Genomic DNA, 19,296 nt, shown 5'->3' on the forward strand with positions numbered 1-19,296 from the left:
AGGAGAACAACAACTCCAAACATACAGCCAATGTCATTAAGAACTACTGTATCTTCAGTGTAAAGATGAATACTGGAAGTGATGATATGGCCCTCACAGAGCCCTGATCTGAACATCATCAAGTCTGGAAGGGATTACATGAAGAGACAGAAGGATTTGAGCAAGCCTACATCCACAGAAGATCTGTGGTTAGCTCTCCAAGATATTTGGAACAACCTCCCTGCCGAGTTCCTTCAAAAACTATGTGCAAGTGTACCTAGAAGAAATGATGCTGCTTTGAAGGCAAAGGATCACATTGAATATTGATTCGATTTAGATTTCTCTTTTGTTCATTCACTTTGCATTTTGTTAATTGATAAAATAAACTATTAACATGCTTATTTTTGAAAGTTTTCGCAGTTTGCAACATTTTTCCACACCTGCCTAAAATTTTGGCACAGTATTGTATGTTTGTTGAGATGATCTGATTGCTGTGCAGTTCAGCCCTATTGTACGTCCTGGGGGAATGGGGGGGGTATCTAAGTACCAAGAAACGCTGTTAGGACTTGGGAAGATCAACTGTCTAGGTCAGACTGGGGTTCACTGGGCCCACCAGAGGAAATTATTCTTCAGGCCCAAACCTTATATCATCAATAAAGTCTAATAGATTTTGATAAAAATAAATTATTGGCCCCAAAAACATCTGCAAATGTTTTTTTTTTTTCTTCTTCTGGACCTTTAGGGCCCACTATGGTGTCAGAGCCTGAGTCCATCGGAGGATTCTCTGGTGGGCCAGTCCAACACTGGTGACTGCTACAGGTGAAGTCCTGTGGTCTTGTGAACAACCAGCATCCTTACACTTGGCAAGTAATTAGAGGAGCGGCATTTCCTGTGTGGCAAGCAGGGGCGGACTGGGAACTTAAAGTAGCTCTGGGTGGGGCAACACCAGTAGGAGTGGTCAACAATACCATAGTGCAAAATACCATCCCACCACAACCAAATAACACAGTGTAGCACAATATACTGCCCCAAAAGCTCTGTGGTGGCCATCAATAGCTACCATCTTTTGTCCTTCTCCTCCAGTTGTCTATAGATCAGGGGGCTTAGGAGTGAGGTGCGGGCCACAGCAGTTGAATTCAAGAGGGCATGTGCGGTCGCTGGCCGGGTACATGAGTGCCTGATTCTAACAGCATTAATTACTGTTGAGAGCTCATTGTGTACCTGGGCAGTGGTAGGGAGGAGGACTTGGGTGGCCCCCTGGGGCATCGGCCCAGTGGGAAATTTCCATGTAGGGTCTATGGCCAATCTGCCCCTGGTGGCAAGCTGGGACCAGGAAGTAGAGATCAGATGGGACCACTAAGCTTCAGAATGGCAGCAACAGGTAATCAGTGAAGATGAGTATGATTTTTTAGTTTTAACCCACAATGAGCCATATATAAAATATGTAATATAGCTGGACAACCGCGTTAATATCAAGTTTATTGAGGTGGTATCTCAGAACCATCACATGGGCTCAATCTTCCCTATTAAAGTGATCCTATGGGTAAAAATTCTGCTTTTCTCTATAATGAAAGAATCCACCCTCAAAGGGTCAGACCCCGACTACAGAAAGTCCCTGGGCAAAAAAGTGTGTTTGGTGCTACACTATTACTCTAGCACACTGCATACATACACACATGCGCCCCACTTATACAATAGGCACACACAGTATAACTTTGGAGGTGGGGTAGGTGCCTGGTAAGTCTTTGTCAACACTTCAGCAGCAAGGGAGCATAATATAGGTAACCAAACAAAAAGTCCTATTAAAATAGGTTTGCATAAGTTGGATGTAGCAGCCAAGAAAAACTAATATTAAACCAACACTTCAGGTGAAATTGATTCATTGTGTTATACACAGTGCAGGTTCTGAAGGTCAACGCATGACCCAGGGGACAGGGGGATTGTTTTTATGAATCTATATCTTATGCATGTTGTGCCCCCAGTAGGGAAGAAGTTTTGATTTATGGCATTTAAACCCACCGTATATTTTGGTGTCAGAAATAAAAGGCTAACACTCAGATTTTCGGATTTCTGAAGCAGATGTGCAGCAGATCCACAGCAAATTTGCACAAGGATTAGCCCGACTGACATTCAATGGGACTGATCCTTGGAGTAATATGATTATTTTCTGCTGCTCAGCTGGAAAGCGACATAGACGTTTTTCTTTGCATGTGTACAGGGTTGAGGAAACCCCATTTAAGTGTGCGTGATGTGGAGTCATCGGATGTGGATTTTGGAGCAGAATCCATGCTGAAATATGTCAGATCCTACAAATGTGAATGGACCTTGTCTTTCTTTCAGATTCCTTTTGCACTAAATAAAATATATCGTTCTTACGTCTTCTCTCTCTTCATTGTGACCTGTCTTCATTTCTTTCATCTTCCTCTTCCATTCTGTCCTCTGAAAGAACATTCAATATGTGGTTTTAGGGGAAAAAAAAGTACATACAATATATACACATATGAGAAGCAGGTTTAAGGCGCAATCATACGACCATAGTGTTTTGCGGATCCGCAAATTGTGGATGCGCAAAACACAGATACCGGCCCATGTGCCTTCCGCAATTTGCAGACCGCACATGGCCGCATGCCTATAATAGGAAATGCCTATTGTTGTCCACGATTGCGGACAAGAATAGGACATGCTCTATCTTTTTATGTGGTGCCATGTGCTGTCCGCATCTTTTGCGGCCCCATTGAAATGAATGGGTCCGGACCCATTCCACAAAATTGCGTAATGGACTCATTCACATGGCCGTCTGAATGAGCCCTTAGTGTTTGAAATGATCTAAAGGAATGCAAAACCATTCAAGTCACCTGTTTTTCTAATTCTTCCCTCATGTTTAGAAGTTCATTCTGTATCCTCTTCTTCTCCTGACGTTCCTCGTCATCCAGGAGCTCGCCAAGATTGGAGTTCACTGAAATTTTACTCTCCATGTCCTGGAATTTCTAAGGATCGTAGGACATTTACAAAAACATGACACATTAGTTGGTTGCTGATGGACATGGTTTCACTGCTTGTCAGATTTTGTGTCACGCAGTTCAAATGGACAAGTCGGGCACTGATTGAGTGGCACCACGATTTGTAATGGTTTTGTATCGGCCTATTGGGTGATAACAGTCTTTGCCAGGAATACACCGTAAATTGATTAAAGTGTATTTTTGAAATATTCTGACAATGTTGAAAATTCTCTGTGAGTTGTAGAAGATTGTACAAGAAAGCCACCCGTAGCTGCCTGTGTAATAGTTTTCCTATGTCGAATGGTTCTTATAAGAATGGGTTTACAAGTCATGGCTGTCACATTTGTGGTGGCCAATGGTTGGTAATACTCAAGTGTTTACTTCATTATCAAGCGGGCACAGTAGGGTGTGACCACATGCAGCAGCTTAGGCTGCATTCACATTGGCATGTGCGGTCCATGAAATACAGTCTGTGTGATGGTAGCATTTCCGTGACCGACCTCGGCTCATGTGAGTCAAACTCACTGCATCATAGTGATCCATGTGTACTGTCCGGTACTCACAGACCCCCGGTTGGGCACAGCATCAGTGATCACTATGAGGCAGCGCGGTCAGTCCGGGAAAAGAGGGGCGTCTCACAGACCACATTTCATGGACCGCACGCAGGAATGTAAATGAGGCCTTAGACAACATAGGTTCCCACTTCCTCACTTACAGCTGTGTTTTTAAGAGCAATGTCTTCAAACTGAGAAACCAGCTGTTGCCGCAGTCTATCCATCTCATTTTGAAGCTTCGCTCTTTCTTCTTCTTTCCATCTTTCAAAATCTCTTATCAAATTTTCCTCCTTTCGCCGCGCTTCCTCTAGCTCCTGATACATAAGCAAGCAGATGTGATATCAGAAGAAAATAGCCAAGCGAACAATGCATGACTATACAGACATAACATGATAGAAAATTGTATCAAATATATTCCAGGAAAGGGCATCATTATGAAAAAATAATAATGTAACTGAGCGTGCTAATTTAGTGTATTTTAAGGGGTTTTCCAAGATTTTAATACTGTTGACTGGATAGGTCATAAATATCAGATTGGCGGAGGTCTGGCATCCCTGTCGATTGGCTGTCTGAAAAGAAGGCCGTGCTCTATGTCGGGCGTCGGACCCCCGCCGATCTGATATTGGTGATGACTTATCCTGCGGATAGGTCATCAATATCAAAACCCTGGAAAACCTCTTTAAGAATGACTGATATATGTTCAGAGCACTCCTTTAAAGGTGCTTACTCACCATAAACATCCTCAGAACGTGGCACAAATGTCTCTTAGGTTGGAGTGCCATTCATCGGGAGAACAAAGGCCTTATGGCCCAAGGTATACCAGGTGAGGTAGACGCTCAACTGCTTCTATAAGACTTTGTTCTCATTACATTTTGTCTTTATGACTGGGGGCATATGCCACTGTATTCCATACGGTGTCATGCGTCATCCAAAGGCCTCTATGTTAAAAAAATGTATACTGTAAGTAGTAAGAAGCGACACTGCTCGTCAAACTAAAAGTGACAGGTGGACACGCCCCTTTCCCCTCCCACAACCCCACCCACAATCCCGCCCCAAACCACACTTAAATACCGCCCATTCAAATCCCCTTTATTCTGTTAGATCTGATAACGCGTCAGTAATTCGATTAAGTTTTAATACGTTTAAAATAAAATGATATTAAGCTTGTATTAAAGAGGACCTTTCACCACCTTTCACCACTCCTGTCCTCCTACATGCATTCCCCACGTACTAACAATTCTGGAGCATCTATCAATTCTTATGACTCTATGTTGTGCCATTCCTTTATTATTTTCACTATAAGTTGTGAATGAATTGCTATTAGCCTTCAGTAAGGGTACAGAGGGGAGGTAACCAATTTGGGGGGGTGGACCTGCACAGTCTGAAAATGGCAGCACTGATTGGATAGAGTCAGTCTGTGCAGGTACACCCCCCAACTGGTTACCTCCCCTCTGTATCCTTACTGAAGGCTAATAGCAATTCATTCCCAACTTCTAGTAGAAATAATAAAGGAATGGCACAACATACAGACATAAGAATAGACGCTCCAGAAATGTTATTACATGGGGCATGCATGGAGCTATTAAAACAGGAGTGATGAAAGGTCCTCTTTAAGTGTGCATTAACCGCTTATTAAGTTATTATAAATATTGGAAATAGCTATTTGTTCCGTCTATCTAACTATCTATCTATAGGACCTTTGATGATGTCACCGAAGGTCCTGCAAGGAATACGATGCAGTCCAACACGTCAGTAATTTAATGAAGTTTAATATGTTTAAAAATAAAATGATGTCAAGCTTATATTAAGCTATTATAATTATTGGAGGTGGCTAATTATAAATATTGGCAGCGGCTAATTGATCCTTCTATCTTCCTCAAAGCTAAAAGACCTTTGATGATGTCACCGAAACGCCCCATTTTCCGCTCATAACCCCAGCCTACTCCACCCACAACCCCGCCCATCGTGAAGCCATGGAAAGTCCCGCAAGGCAGCAGTCCCTTTGTTAGTGGACCTGCAATCTTTGAAATTTGCTTTTAATTATAGACGAGCGTGTTTAATAAATCGAAGGCTGCTGCGATTTAAGCAAAATATGCTAATGCTGGGGTTATGGGAGGAAAATGGGGCGTTTCTGTGACATCATCAAATGTCTTTTAGCTTTTAGGAAGATAGAAGGATCAATTAGCCGCTGCCAATATTTATAACAGCTTAGTAAGAGGTTAATACAAGCTTAATATCATTTTCTTTTTAAACATATTAAACTTAATTAAATTACTGACGTGTTGGACTGCATCGTATACCTTGCAGGCCCTTCGGTGACATCATCAAAGGTCCTATAGATAGATAGTTAGACGGATCTATTGCCAATATTTATAATAGCTTAATAAGCGGTTAGTACATGCTTAATACAAGCTTAATATCATTTTATTTTAAACATATTAAAACTTAATAGAATTACTGACGCGTTATCAGATCTAACAGAATAAAGGGGATTTGAATGGGCGGTATTTAGGCGTGGTTTGGGGTGGGGTTGTGGACGGGGCTGTGGGAGGAGTGGGATGGGTTATGGGCGGGGAAAGGGGTGTGTCCACCTGTCACTTTTAGTTTGACATGCAGTGTCGCTTCTTACTACTACTGTAACGTATACCTTTTTTGTGGTGGCCCTTTTTAAAAGAATATGCATATGCTGTATGTGCACACCAATCGCAGTGTGGACATAGCCTTACACCCATAGACTTGAACAGAGAGCTGCTGCAGCAAAAATGTTCCTCATACAACTATTTTTATCCGATTCATCTAAACAAATACATAAACTAACACGGCGACTTATTTAGTAGCAATTGATAATGGCTGCTCTACCTGCATCCTACGCTGATGTTCCATCTCCCTTTCTGTCTCCTGATGAGACTGAGTCTTCACCAGGGTGTTCTTCAGCTCCTGGATGCCTTCTTGTATATCATCTACCTGCCTCTTCTTTTGTTTCTCTGCAACACACAGTTCAACAAAGATTTTACCAATGAGACAAAAGTCCTACTAATAATTTTGTTTTCAGCAGCATTGTAAAAACTGTGGAAGACGTTGAAGACCACTGTGAACAGCAATAAAAACTTAATGCATGGGCGGACTGTCCATTGATCCTACAAGGAAATTTCCCAGTGGGCCGATGAGGCGGTATTTTATGCTGCACTATGTATTTAGTTCTGCTGAGGCAGTATTTTGTGCTGCATTGTGGTATTTGGTTCTGCTAAGGGTAATATTTTGTGCTGCACTATGTATTTGGTTCTGCTAAAGTGGTAATTTGTGCTGCATTGTGGAATTTGCTTCTGCTGAGGCGGTATTTTGTGCTGCACTATGGTATTTGGTTCTTCTTGAGCGGTATATTGTGCTGCACTGTGGTACTTGCTTCTGCTGAGTGGGTATTTTGTGCTGCACTGTGGTATTTGGTTCTGCTAAAGCAGTATTTTGTTCTACACTGTGGTGTTCGGTTCTGCTGGGGTAGTATTTTGTGCTGCACTGTGGTGTTTGGTTCTGCTGAGCAGGTACAGTATATTGTGCTGCACTATGTATTTGATTCTGCTGAGGTGGTATTTTGTGCTGCACTGTGGTATTTGGTTCTGCTGAGGCGGTATTTTGTGCTGCACTGTGGTATCTGGTTCTGCTGAGGCAGTATATTGTGCTGCATTTTGTGCTGCACTGTGGTGTTTTGTTCTGCTGGGGTGGTATTTTTTTCTGCACTGTGGTGTTTGGTTCTGCTGAGGAGGTATTTTGTTCTGCACTATGCATTTGATTCTGCTGTATTTTGTGCTGCACTGTGGTGTTTGGTTCTGCTGAGGCAGTATTTTGTGCTGCATTTTGTGCTGCACTGTGGTATCTGGTTCTGCTGAGGCAGTATATTGTGCTGCACTGTGGTATTTGGTTCTGCTGAGGCGGTATATTGTGCTGCACTGTGGTATATGGTTCTGCTGGGGCGGTATATTGTGCTGCACTGTGGTATTTGGTTCTGCTGAGGCGGTATTTTGTGCTGCACTGTGGTATCTGGTTCTGCTGAGGCAGTATATTGTGCTGCATTTTGTGCTGCACTGTGGTGTTTTGTTCTGCTGGGGTGGTATTTTTTTCTGCACTGTGGTGTTTGGTTCTGCTGAGGAGGTATTTTGTTCTGCACTATGCATTTGATTCTGCTGTATTTTGTGCTGCACTGTGGTGTTTGGTTCTGCTGAGGCAGTATTTTGTGCTGCATTTTGTGCTGCACTGTGGTATCTGGTTCTGCTGAGGCAGTATATTGTGCTGCACTGTGGTATTTGGTTCTGCTGAGGCGGTATATTGTGCTGCACTGTGGTATATGGTTCTGCTGGGGCGGTATATTGTGCTGCACTGTGGTATTTGGTTCTGCTGAGGCGGTATTTTGTGCTGCACTGTGGTATCTGGTTCTGCTGAGGCAGTATATTGTGCTGCATTTTGTGCTGCACTGTGGTGTTTTGTTCTGCTGGGGTGGTATTTTTTTCTGCACTGTGGTGTTTGGTTCTGCTGAGGAGGTATTTTGTTCTGCACTATGCATTTGATTCTGCTGTATTTTGTGCTGCACTGTGGTGTTTGGTTCTGCTGAGGCAGTATTTTGTGCTGCATTTTGTGCTGCACTGTGGTATCTGGTTCTGCTGAGGCAGTATTTTGTGCTGCATTTTGTGCTGCACTGTGGTGTTTTGTTCTGCTGGGGTGGTATTTTTTTCTGCACTGTGGTGTTTGGTTCTGCTGGTGTGGTATTTTTTTCTGCACTGTGGTGTTTGGTTCTGCTGAGGAGGTATTTTGTTCTGCACTATGCATTTGATTCTGCTGTATTTTGTGCTGCACTGTGGTGTTTGGTTCTGCTGAGGCGGTATTTTGTGCTGCACTGTGGTATCTGGTTCTGCTGAGGCAGTATTTTGTGCTGCATTTTATGCTGCACTGTGGTATCTGGTTCTGCTGAGGCAGTATTTTGTGCTGCATTTTGTGCTGCACTGTGGTATTTGGTTCTGCTGGGGTGGTATTTTTTTCTGCACTATACATTTGATTCTGCTGTATTTTGTGCTGCACTGTGGTATTTGATTCTGCTGAGGCGGTATTTTGTGCTGCACTGTAGTATTGCTGTCCCCGCCTACTGCTGTCCCACTGTCAATTTGGAGCCGCCTACAACATGGGGCAACTTTTAGTTTTTTTTCCAGGGCCATTTTAAGTTCTCAATCTGCCCTTGACTTAATGGATCATCCTAGGTACCAGGAACTTTCTAAAACATACAGTAGCTAAGCATAAAAGCAACAAGACTACATTTTGCTCACGAGTCCTTTATCAATTGCCAAAATACGCTTTGGGTTACGTCTGGGCTCCAAAAGCCAATACAGGCATCGCTCCAATAACAAGTGATTCTTTTTTTGGTCACAAAGTTTTTTAAATTACCTACATTTTATTGGAAAACATTTTTTAATGGAACATGTTTTCCCTATATATATTGCTAAACATTTAGGTGGTGTCATGTTTGATTGTGTTCTTCTTTCTATAGAGTATGCTTGAACTAAGTTACACTGTATGTAAGGATCCTCAAGGGCGGATCCAAGAAACTCTTATTGAAAACTCAAGGGGAAATTTGCCTTTACAGTTTTAGTGTAGCTATCATTTCAGTTTATTTTTATTGTAATGTAGGTAAGGACAGGGATGTTAAACATTTTGTAATATAATTTTATAATTTAGGCAAAGATGTTTCCTTGTTCTAGAAAACAGGGAGTACAGTCTTCTTAAAAAAGCTGGGCATTGCTAAGGAGAGTCTGTCTTCAGTTCTACTAAGTGCTGAAGACGCCTGTGTGTAACATACAGAGGCTTCCAGCCTGCCTCTTGTCAATACCCCAGTCCATGATTATAGACATGTGTCCTACCTATCACTGCTTATCACCAGTGATGGTCAGTTTGCAGTGTTCGCCAGCGAACACATGCGGGCTGCCATCTTTAGTAAGGTAGACTCACCCGTCCGGCGATGCACAGGTAAGCCCTTACCTGTTCCGGGAGCCGGTCTAAAATCAAATGCAGTCACCGGGAGCAGGCAGTTCCGAGAAAAGCCGCCGGGGGTCTTCATTGGGCTGTTCTCGGAACTGCCTTCTCCCGGTGACTGCATTTGATTTGAGACCGGCTCCCGGCACAGGCACAGGTAAGGGCTTACCTGTGCATTGCCGGACGGGTGAGTCTACCTTACTAAAGATGGCAGCCCGCATGTGTTCGCTGGCGAACACTGCGAACTGACCATCACTGCTTATCACCTTGCCTGACTGACACACAGATGTCTTCAGCGCTCAGTAGAATGCTGAAGACTGAAGACAGACTCTCCTTAGTAATACTGTTAGAACTGTTTTCTATCACAAAGAAACATCTTTCCCTAATAACTTATATTACAAACATGTTTAACATATCTGTCCTTATACTATATTATATTAAATTAAACTGAAATGCTAGTTACACTTTGAGTATTCTGAACAATTTAGAGATCTGTTGATTTAAAGGGCATATCTTTGATGCATTTGTACTTGAAGTATTAATGAGACAATATCTGTTGTGAATGACAGAATTCAATATCATTGTACTGGAGCCTCTGGTACATATTAACATGTAGCCCAACCAGACTGGCCAACGACCTTACAGGGAAATTTCCTGGTGGCCGATGCCCAGAGGACCACCCGTCTCTGCTGCTGGCTGGGTACACAATAAACTATCAGTGGTAATTGACTGTATGAGAATCAGGTACTCATGTACCCAGCCAGCGACATGCCCTCCTGAATTCAGCTATGTCCCACATCTGACCTCCTAAGCCCCCTGCTTCTCTATGTTAATCAGAGACAACGGCAAGAGAGGGAGAGAAAATGGCCTTTTTGGGCAATATATTGTAAAGCACTGGTATGTTGCACTATGGTATTGCTGACCCCCCTACTTTTGTTGCCCCACCTCCTGTCAATTTAGACCCTTCTACAATATGGGGCCACTTTTAGGTTTTTTGTTTTTTTTCCAGGGCCACTTTAGGTTTCGTCCCTAGCCCAACATACATATATTCCATAATTTACCTATACATATATTACATAATTACTGAATTTACCAAACTCTGCATTCTCAGGGTGTCTGCGTTTGTGATGCTCCTGGAGATGGTAGTAGGTCATAAATGCTTTATCACAAAGCTGGCACTATGGATGGAGGGGTAGAACACAAAATCATTAGAAAAAACACTCAGCCCTGCCCTATGTTATATTCATTCACATTAAAAATAGTCTATAGTTTATCATCCTTAATCATTCTTACCTTATGATAATTGTTGGCGTCAGCCTTGAACACGGTTTGTTGGGCTTCAAACAGCTTCTTCCTTATCTTATTCTCCTCCTTCACCTTCCTTAACTCCTCACCTTGCTTGATCATGTCATCCTTAGTTTTCTGATGTTCACCAATAGCTTTTTGGATCTGATCTTCTAACTGGGCCACATTGTTGCAGAGGAATTCTTGGCACTGAAGAAGGTATTCAATTGTCAGCTGCGCCAGCTTAAGGACCTTGAGTAACACAAGGTCCACAGGCTGCTGACAATGTGGACATTTTTCATTATCCAAATTACAAAAAGTCACTGTGCTGATGGTCTCTTGCAGCGTAGTGATGTCTAATTCATAGGCCACTCTGTCCACATCAATGGCACTAAAACGCCTCCAGTCAATAAGGTCCTTACGTGGACGAAACCTAAAGCTCTGGAGGAGACTGCCATTCTGCGAGAGCGCTAGAAGAGGCGCAGATGGGTATTGATGGGGGGTTGGAACATATCCTGGCATCTTTAGTGAACGTTGGCTGGATGTAAGAGACGACAGAGGATAGTATATAGGTCCGAAGAATGACTGTAAATGAAATACAAATTTTTTTTTTTTAGCATGACCCAAAAGAACAATAGCATCGATCTCATTATAGACATTTATAACTATTTTTTCTACATGCAGTATATACATGAGTATACTCATAGAGACTGTTATCCAGATAGATAGGAGGAGTGGTAAAAGCAACCTTATTAAAGAGGTTTTCTGGTTCTTTAAAATGAATGGCCTATCATTATAGGGGATGTCTCACTTCAGCAAATGGCATTTATTATGTAGCCAAAGTTAATACAAGCCACTTACTAATGTACTGTGATTGTCCATATTGCCTGCTTTGCTGGCTGGATTCATTCTTCTATCACATTATACACTGCGAGTATCCAGGGGTTATGGCCACCGCTGCAGAGCAGATATGAGGTGCTCAGGGTGGGAGCTGGTGTGGATGACTGCCTATGCATGCTCCCAGCTACCAGACAGACCAACGCCTTTTCCTAATGGTGTGCAAGTACGACCACCACTGATGGATTGTAGGGTGGTCGTAATCCCTGGATATGAGCAGTGCATAATGCGATGGAAAAATGAATCAAGCCAGCAAAGGAGACAATATGGACTATCACAAGTGCCTTGTATTAACTATGTCTTCAACTCTCTGCCTGAGGAGGTGGTGATGGGGAGTTCACTAAAAGAGTTCAAGAGGGGCCTGGATGTATTTCTGGAGTGTAATAATATTACAGGTTATAGTTACTAGAGAGTTGATCCAGGCAATTATTCTGATTGTCTGATTGGAGTCGGGAAGGAATTTTTTTCCCCTAAAGTGGGGAAAATTGGCTTCTACCTCACAGTTTTTTTTTGCCTTCTTCTGGATCAACTTGCAGGATGACAGGCCGAACTGGATGGACAAATGTCTTTTTTCAGCCTAATAAACGATGTTACTATGTTACATGATAAATCACATTTGCTGAAGTGAGACAACCCCTTTAAAAGAGACCCTAAATATTAGATCAGTCAGGGGGGCTGGTTCTTGCCACCAGTGCTGATTAGCTCCTTGGAGGGGCTCCAGTCATCTCACAGCTCCGTACTGTGGTATTACAAAACTGCATCCAACAGTAACACAGAGCGCAATCACTATTAGGCTCCATTCACACGTCCGCAAGTGGGTCCGCATCCGTTCCGCAATTTTGCGGAACGGGTGCGGACCCATTCATTCTCTATGGGGACGGAATGGATGCGGACAGCACACAAAAGATAGAACATGTCCTATTCTTGTCCGCAGCTGCGGACAAGAATAGGCATTTCTATAGGGGTGCCGGGCGGGTGTGTTGCGGATCTGCAACACACCACGGACGTGTGAATGGAGCCTTAGACCTCTTTTACATGACTGTATGCCTTTTTCAGTGTTTTGCGGTCCGTTTTTCACTGATCCGTTGTTTCATTTTTTGTTTCCGTTGTGTTTCCGTCTCTGTTCCGTTTTTCCGTTCTGTTTTTCCATATGGCATATACAGTATAAAGTAATTACATAGAAAAAATTGGGCTGGGCATAAAATTTTCAATAGATGGTTCTGCAAAAACGGAACGTATACGGAAGACATATGGATGCATTTCCGTAAGTGTTCAGTTTTTTTTGCGGACCCATTGACTTGAATGGAGCCACGAAACGTGATTTGCGGGCAATAATTGGACATGTTCTATCTTTCAACGGAACGGAAATACGGAAACAGAATGCATAAGGAGTACATTACGTTTTTTTTTGCGGAACCATTGAAATGAATGATTCCGTACATGGACCGTATACGGAACGCAAAAACAGCCCGTAAATGGAAAAAAAGAACGGTCATGTGAAAGAGGCCTTAGAAGTAAGAAACTGTGTCTGGTATACAATGAAGAGGATGTGGAACTTACCAGGGCGCTGTGCCCCTTTAAACAGCTGATTGGTGGGGGTAGATTTAAAACCCCCTACTGATCTGATATTGATGGTCCCTTTGAGTTATATTACTATTCGTAACTATTGTGTAATTGTAGGCAACCATTACGGTGCAGTACAGTTTATGTCCACCAGGTGGCAGTACAGTCTTAGTAATGACAATTCTCTGTCACCTCTTTTTAGAAAAAAAAATGCCAATTCCTGTATAGCACTACCATAATGCCCCCTGATTTTTCCTTCACCTCTATATTCAATCGCTTGCCCGCTCATGCAGCCTGCACCTCTAAAACATCTCTAGAATATGCCCTAGATGCAAAGCAGTCATTAAAAACGGATACACTGATGCAAGATGACCATGAAAAACTACAGTGTGTCCGCTTTTAATGGCTTTTTTATTAACTGTCGTGTGCCAGTAGCCGAAAGGTGTATGCAGGCACAGTGCTGGCCAGGAAGCCTTCATCATCCTCACCTCCTGTGGCTCGAGTTCCACCCAGACCTGGCAGAACTGGGAGCCCAGTGTAAGGGTACTTTCACACTTGCGTTGCAGGATTCCGGCAGGCAGTTCCGGCAATCTGTATGCAAACGGAAACCATAGACGGATCTGGATGCGGATCCGTCTCACAAATGCATTGCAATACCGGAACCGTCTCTCCCGTGTCATCCGGAAAAAAAACGGATCCGGTATTTATTTATTTTTTTACATTTTTAAAGGTCTGCGCATGCGAAGACCGGAAGACCGGCTTTGTCAACACGGCAATTTCAATGCCGGCATTAATACACTCCAATGGAAAAAATGCCGGGTCCGGCATTCCGGCAAGTGTTCAGGATTTTTGGCCGGAGAGAAAAATGCAGCATGCTGCGTTTTTTTTCTCCGTCCAAATACCGTAAAAGGACTGAACTGAAGGCATCCTGATGCATACTGATCGGAATTCTCTCCTTTCAGAATGCATTAGGATAAAACTGATCAGTTTCTTTCCAGTATTGAGCCCCTAGGACGGAACTCAATAACGGAAAACTTTAACGCTAGTGCGAAAGTACCCTAAGGCTGCGTTCACATGTCCGGTAACCTGATCGGGCAGGCTGTTCTTGCAGAGGACAGCCTGCTGGAGTTCACCGGATCCCAGCACTTATGTATTTTCGTATTTTGATTTGTTCTTATTGGTTTATGTATGTTCACATATGCACCTTACATCATTGAAGAGGTCCCGCCTGACTGTAATCCCTGCCCTCCCTCTTGAGAGGCCAGGTGTTGATTACTTAGTAATTAAGCATATTACTGTGATGATGCGGCTTCCTGTGCACTATAAGTAGGTGCCGTGACCTCTTCAGTGTTGGAAAGCCAGAAGAAGCGCATACACGCGCGAAACGGCTGTTGCTTATTTGCTGCTGTATCTGCAACCCTTGCACCCCCCTCCTGCCATGGAATAAAGTTACCTGCCTATCAACGGTGAGTGCCGCTCGTTTTGTTTTCTTTTTCTTTTTATCACATATGCTCACTGCAGCTACAAGCTGAGCACCTCCGTGAGGCACCACTCCTCGGCAGTCGCATCCTGACAATTTTAGGTTTGGTGTAGTGCCACTGGTTATCTGCTCTACATTTTACATGAACTTTTTGAACTTTGCTCCTTATTGGCTCCGGTAGAGCACACACGCAACCTACTCATATGGATCAAATTGGTTCTGTACCAAATATGATGGACAGTTCAGCAGAGTCTGAACTTAAACCGGGAGTAATGGAAGGCAGAGAGGGGGCAGATGCATATTTCTTGCAGTGCAACCAAAAAGATATTTACGAAATACTCAGCACAAAAGCTCTGGAGGGAAAAGTGATACAAATGGCTGCAAAAGAAGTCCGTATTTATTGGACAGTCAGCTCGCTTAAATCCTACCAGGAAAGCAAAAGAGTGCCAAGAGGTTTAAGAATTTTCAAGGAAATATCCCAGTTCCAAGAGGACCCACTTTTTGTCACTGAATGGCATCGGATCCACCAGGAATTTTCCCTCACCATTATGGACACAGTGCTAAAACAAAACGAGAAAGAATACGCTAAAATAACAACTGAATTACAGAAAGCAAAGACCGTTTTGGCATCCCGCCATACTGACAGCCAATCGCAAGCCTTTTTGAAACGAATGGATAAAAAACTGACCATAATACAAAATAGCATAAAAGAAAATAAACGTGACAAGTTTTTACGTGATAAGCTAGATTACGACGCAGGCAAAATGTTCAACTGGGGCAACAGACAACAGACAAGGATACGTCCAAAAAGAAGGAAGAGCGACTACTGGACATCAGATTCGGACTCTAGTGCCCATGATGATACCGACAACTCTTCTATGGACATGAGCCCTTTAGACAGGGCACTAGAAGGGGAAGAGGGAATAGTAAGAAACAAAAACAAAAATATAGGGAAGCAAGGTTACAAACGCAAACAGGTATCCTGGAAACGATAGAGGAGGAACCTGTCAGTGAGGAGACCCTGGTGGTTAATTTGTCCGGGATCGAATTGCCCCGGGACTGTGAACGCGTGCTCAATAAGGGCCTCAATTACAGTCTCACGGAACAGTTCGATCCAGTACAATTCGAGATAGACCTATTTAAAGCCACCAGAAAACTTAACCTTAAAAGAATATATGAGAACCCTATAGCTCCCAAAATACCTCCTATCCACCTTGAAGGGGAACGACCTATGAGTATCGGCCCTCTAGGTTTCAGCATCAATGCTAACTTTAGCAATGAAGAAATCTCTTGCCTTGAGGCCTTGACAGATTCCGTGTTGAGGGATCAGGCACAGGATATTGAATGCCCTGCGTTTACAGGGGGCATTCGCTCCACCTATTGTCCCCCCTTGCCCGCCGGCTCTAGCATTGACCTCTTCCAGCAAAGAGTGTTGGAAGAGGTTAAGGCTTTGGTATATCCCCGTGCTGAAAATAATCTCACAGATGCAGAGAAAAAAGCCTTAAAGTGGCTGAAAAACAGAGAGGATCTAGTGGTGAAGCCGGCGGACAAGGGGGGTAATATAGTGATACTGAGCAAGTCTTACTATGTTTCCGAAGCACTTAGACAATTGGATGACAGACAGGTGTATGAGAAATTGTGTACTGATCCCACTTGGAAAATCCAAAATATTCTGCGCAGTTTTTTACATACATACGTAGAGAAAAATGTAGTACCACGCCAGCAGGCAGAAAAACTGCTTCCGATTTTTCCGAGACGGCCCACCTGGTATTTTTTGCCTAAAATACACAAGTCACTGACCCAGCCCCCTGGGCGACCTATTGTCTCCGGGACTGGGTCAGTGACCGAACCGGTGTCCAGGTACATAGACTGGCTGTTGAGACCTATCGTTAAGATGATACCCTCACATTTGAGGGACACGTCGGACCTCCTCCGGTCACTGACCGATATTCAGTGGCAGGAGGAGTTCCGACTCGTGTCCCTCGATGTGGAGAGTCTCTATACCCGGATCCCTCAGGATAAGGGCATTGAGGCAGTGATGGAAGTCCTACAGAACACAGATAGAAGTGAGGACTTCAAGATGTTCATCACGGAAGGCCTGAAACTAATTCTCACTAACAATGCCTTTATGTTCGGAGATTCCTGGTATAAACAAAGGGTCGGTACCGCGATGGGGACCCCAGTGGCGTGTACTTTTGCCAATCTGTACCTGGCCCGGTTCGAAGACCGTTTTGTGTACTCGAGTTTTAATCCATTTCTGAAATATATGCATGCCTATTACAGATTCGTGGATGATGTTTTCATCATATGGTCCAGCGACGAGGCACATTTCCGGGCTTTCGTGGATTACTTGAATACACAGAATGACATGAACATGCGATTTACTTACCAGTTTGGGGGCAATAAAATCGAGTTTCTGGATGTAGTGGTATCAGTGGTGGAGGGGGAGTTGGTGACGGAAGGTTTTCGCAAGCCGACCGCCGCCAACTCCCTCCTCCATTTCTCCAGCTATCACCCAAGCACAGTAAAACAATCAGTGCCATATGGCCAATTCAGAAGACTTGCACGTATAAATACCACCTCAATGAGTTATGATAAACAGGCGCAGGATCTGCGCGCTAGGCTGAGACGTAGAGGGTATCCCCCAGACTTGTTGAATCAAGCTATGACAAAAGCGTCACAAGTACATCAGACAGAAGTAAGGGAGGGTAAACCCTCAATAAAAGGGCCCCCACCCTTCGCCTTTTCCTTTAAATTCAGTCCTATGGCCGATAAGATAAAACAGGTCATAAAGAAAAATTGGAGTATCCTAGTGAGGGACGATTCCCTAAAACAATTGAAAGATATGAAACCAGTGATAGCGTTTAGAAGATGCCATACTATACGCGATCAAGTGGTAACTAGCCATTTCAGGAAAAAACGTCTCACATGGCTGTCTGAACAGAGACCAAAAGGGAATAGGAGTTGCAGAAACTGTTCCTTCTGCAGCTTCAATTCCCAACTACAAGTGATCTCTTTTGCAGGGATAGAACATAGGGTTTTTCTACTTATTACCTGCCGCAGCAAATTTGTGGTTTATATAATTTTATGTAGATGCGGACGCTTCTACATCGGAAAAACTATCCGCTGCTTATTTGAAAGATTCCGCGAACACCTAAACTCCTTAAAAACAGGAAAGGGTGTTCCGCGGTTAATAGATCATGTGAATAAGGCACATAGTGGAAATCCCAATGTGCTGACTTTTGCTGGCCTTGAAGTAGTTAACCGCACTGAAAGAGGTGGTGACAGAGAAAGGGAGCTTCTGAGAAGAGAAACTATATGGATCCTACGCACGGATGCATTGGGTCCGCTGGGACTAAATGAAAAAATAGATATGAGCGTATTTTTGTAATGAACCACTCTTGCTTATTGTATTTTCGTATTTTGATTTGTTCTTATTGGTTTATGTATGTTCACATATGCACCTTACATCATTGAAGAGGTCCCGCCTGACTGTAATCCCTGCCCTCCCTCTTGAGAGGCCAGGTGTTGATTACTTAGTAATTAAGCATATTACTGTGATGATGCGGCTTCCTGTGCACTATAAGAAGGTGCCGTGACCTCTTCAGTGTTGGAAAGCCAGAAGAAGTGCATACACGCGTGAAACGGCTGTTGCTTATTTGCTGCTGTAGCTGCAACCCTTGCACCCCCCTCCTGCCATGGAATAAAGTAACCTGCCTATCAACGGTGAGTGCCGCTCGTTTTGTTTTCTTTTTATCACTTATGTCTGGGGGCCCTAATCAAGGACATGTTTTGTATAGCAAAATACAACAATCCTTGCTGCCTCCAAGAGTTTGCTACTGGCCAGGGGCCACACGCTGGTATCCCCTGTGTATCCCAATATGCCTTCACTTTGCGCCAACGTGCCACCAATCTCTGTGCCACAAATGTCACTCTGCCTCAAATGTCAGGACTCTGCCCAAAATCCCGCTCTCCTCCCCCCCCCAACGTGCCAACTCTCTGCTTCCTCTTCCTCCCCACCTTTTGCTGCCATCTCACGTTCAGTCACTACAGTTATATTCCGCCTGTGTGATGTCACAAGTGAATAGCGGGACATCATTCTAGTGACTGAGCGAGAGAGCCCCGCCGGTGCTGTGACTGCAGCGTGCACACCGGCGGCGCAATGCCAGAAAAAGTGGACTCCAAGGTGGCCTTGCGCCAGGAAGCCCCAAATAATGTCTCCCCACCGGTATCGGAGTGACGTCATGTGCTGCGCCAGCGTATCGGCTGGAAGCAGCTGCTGGGAATAGCAATTCTTGGCAGGCTATCCTGCGTTCCCTGAATGTCAGACCCCCGCCGATTAGCGAGTGATGGTCTATCCTCAGGATAGGCCATCTCGTAGTAAAGGCTAGAATACCCCTTTTAAATCACTATAGTAATTCCTAAACAGTTTTTACAGGTGAAAAATATTTCACGTGGGAAAAAAAACGCAATTGCAGTAAAAACGCAGTGATGCTTTTTGATGTGTATTAAAAGGCTAAATAAAAGC

General features: G+C 43.7%; 1 protein-coding gene across 4 annotated transcripts in view; it reads right to left on the reverse strand.

The window, feature by feature from the left end:
- DZIP1L (DAZ interacting zinc finger protein 1 like) overlaps positions 1-19,296 on the reverse strand; it is a 58,314-nt gene that overhangs the window by 20,876 nt on the left and 18,142 nt on the right. For 2 of the 4 annotated variants that reach the window (XM_040427622.1, XM_040427619.1), the window contains exons 2-7: positions 10,838-11,413; positions 10,638-10,722; positions 6,392-6,516; positions 3,694-3,846; positions 2,835-2,966; positions 2,356-2,418 (exon numbers count right to left, since the gene is read on the reverse strand). In XM_040427622.1, coding sequence (XP_040283556.1) covers positions 2,356-2,418; positions 2,835-2,966; positions 3,694-3,846; positions 6,392-6,516; positions 10,638-10,722; positions 10,838-11,350 — 1,071 coding nt within the window. In that variant the 5' untranslated portion in view covers positions 11,351-11,413. Of the gene's footprint in view, positions 1-2,355; positions 2,419-2,834; positions 2,967-3,693; positions 3,847-6,391; positions 6,517-10,637; positions 10,723-10,837; positions 11,416-19,296 lie in introns of all 4 variants that reach the window. The other 2 variants (XM_040427620.1, XM_040427621.1) reach the window with 1 other exon arrangement.

Source organism: Bufo bufo, chromosome 4, assembly GCF_905171765.1.
Source record: "Bufo bufo chromosome 4, aBufBuf1.1, whole genome shotgun sequence".
In the NCBI taxonomy this organism is placed as follows: domain Eukaryota; kingdom Metazoa; phylum Chordata; class Amphibia; order Anura; family Bufonidae; genus Bufo; species Bufo bufo.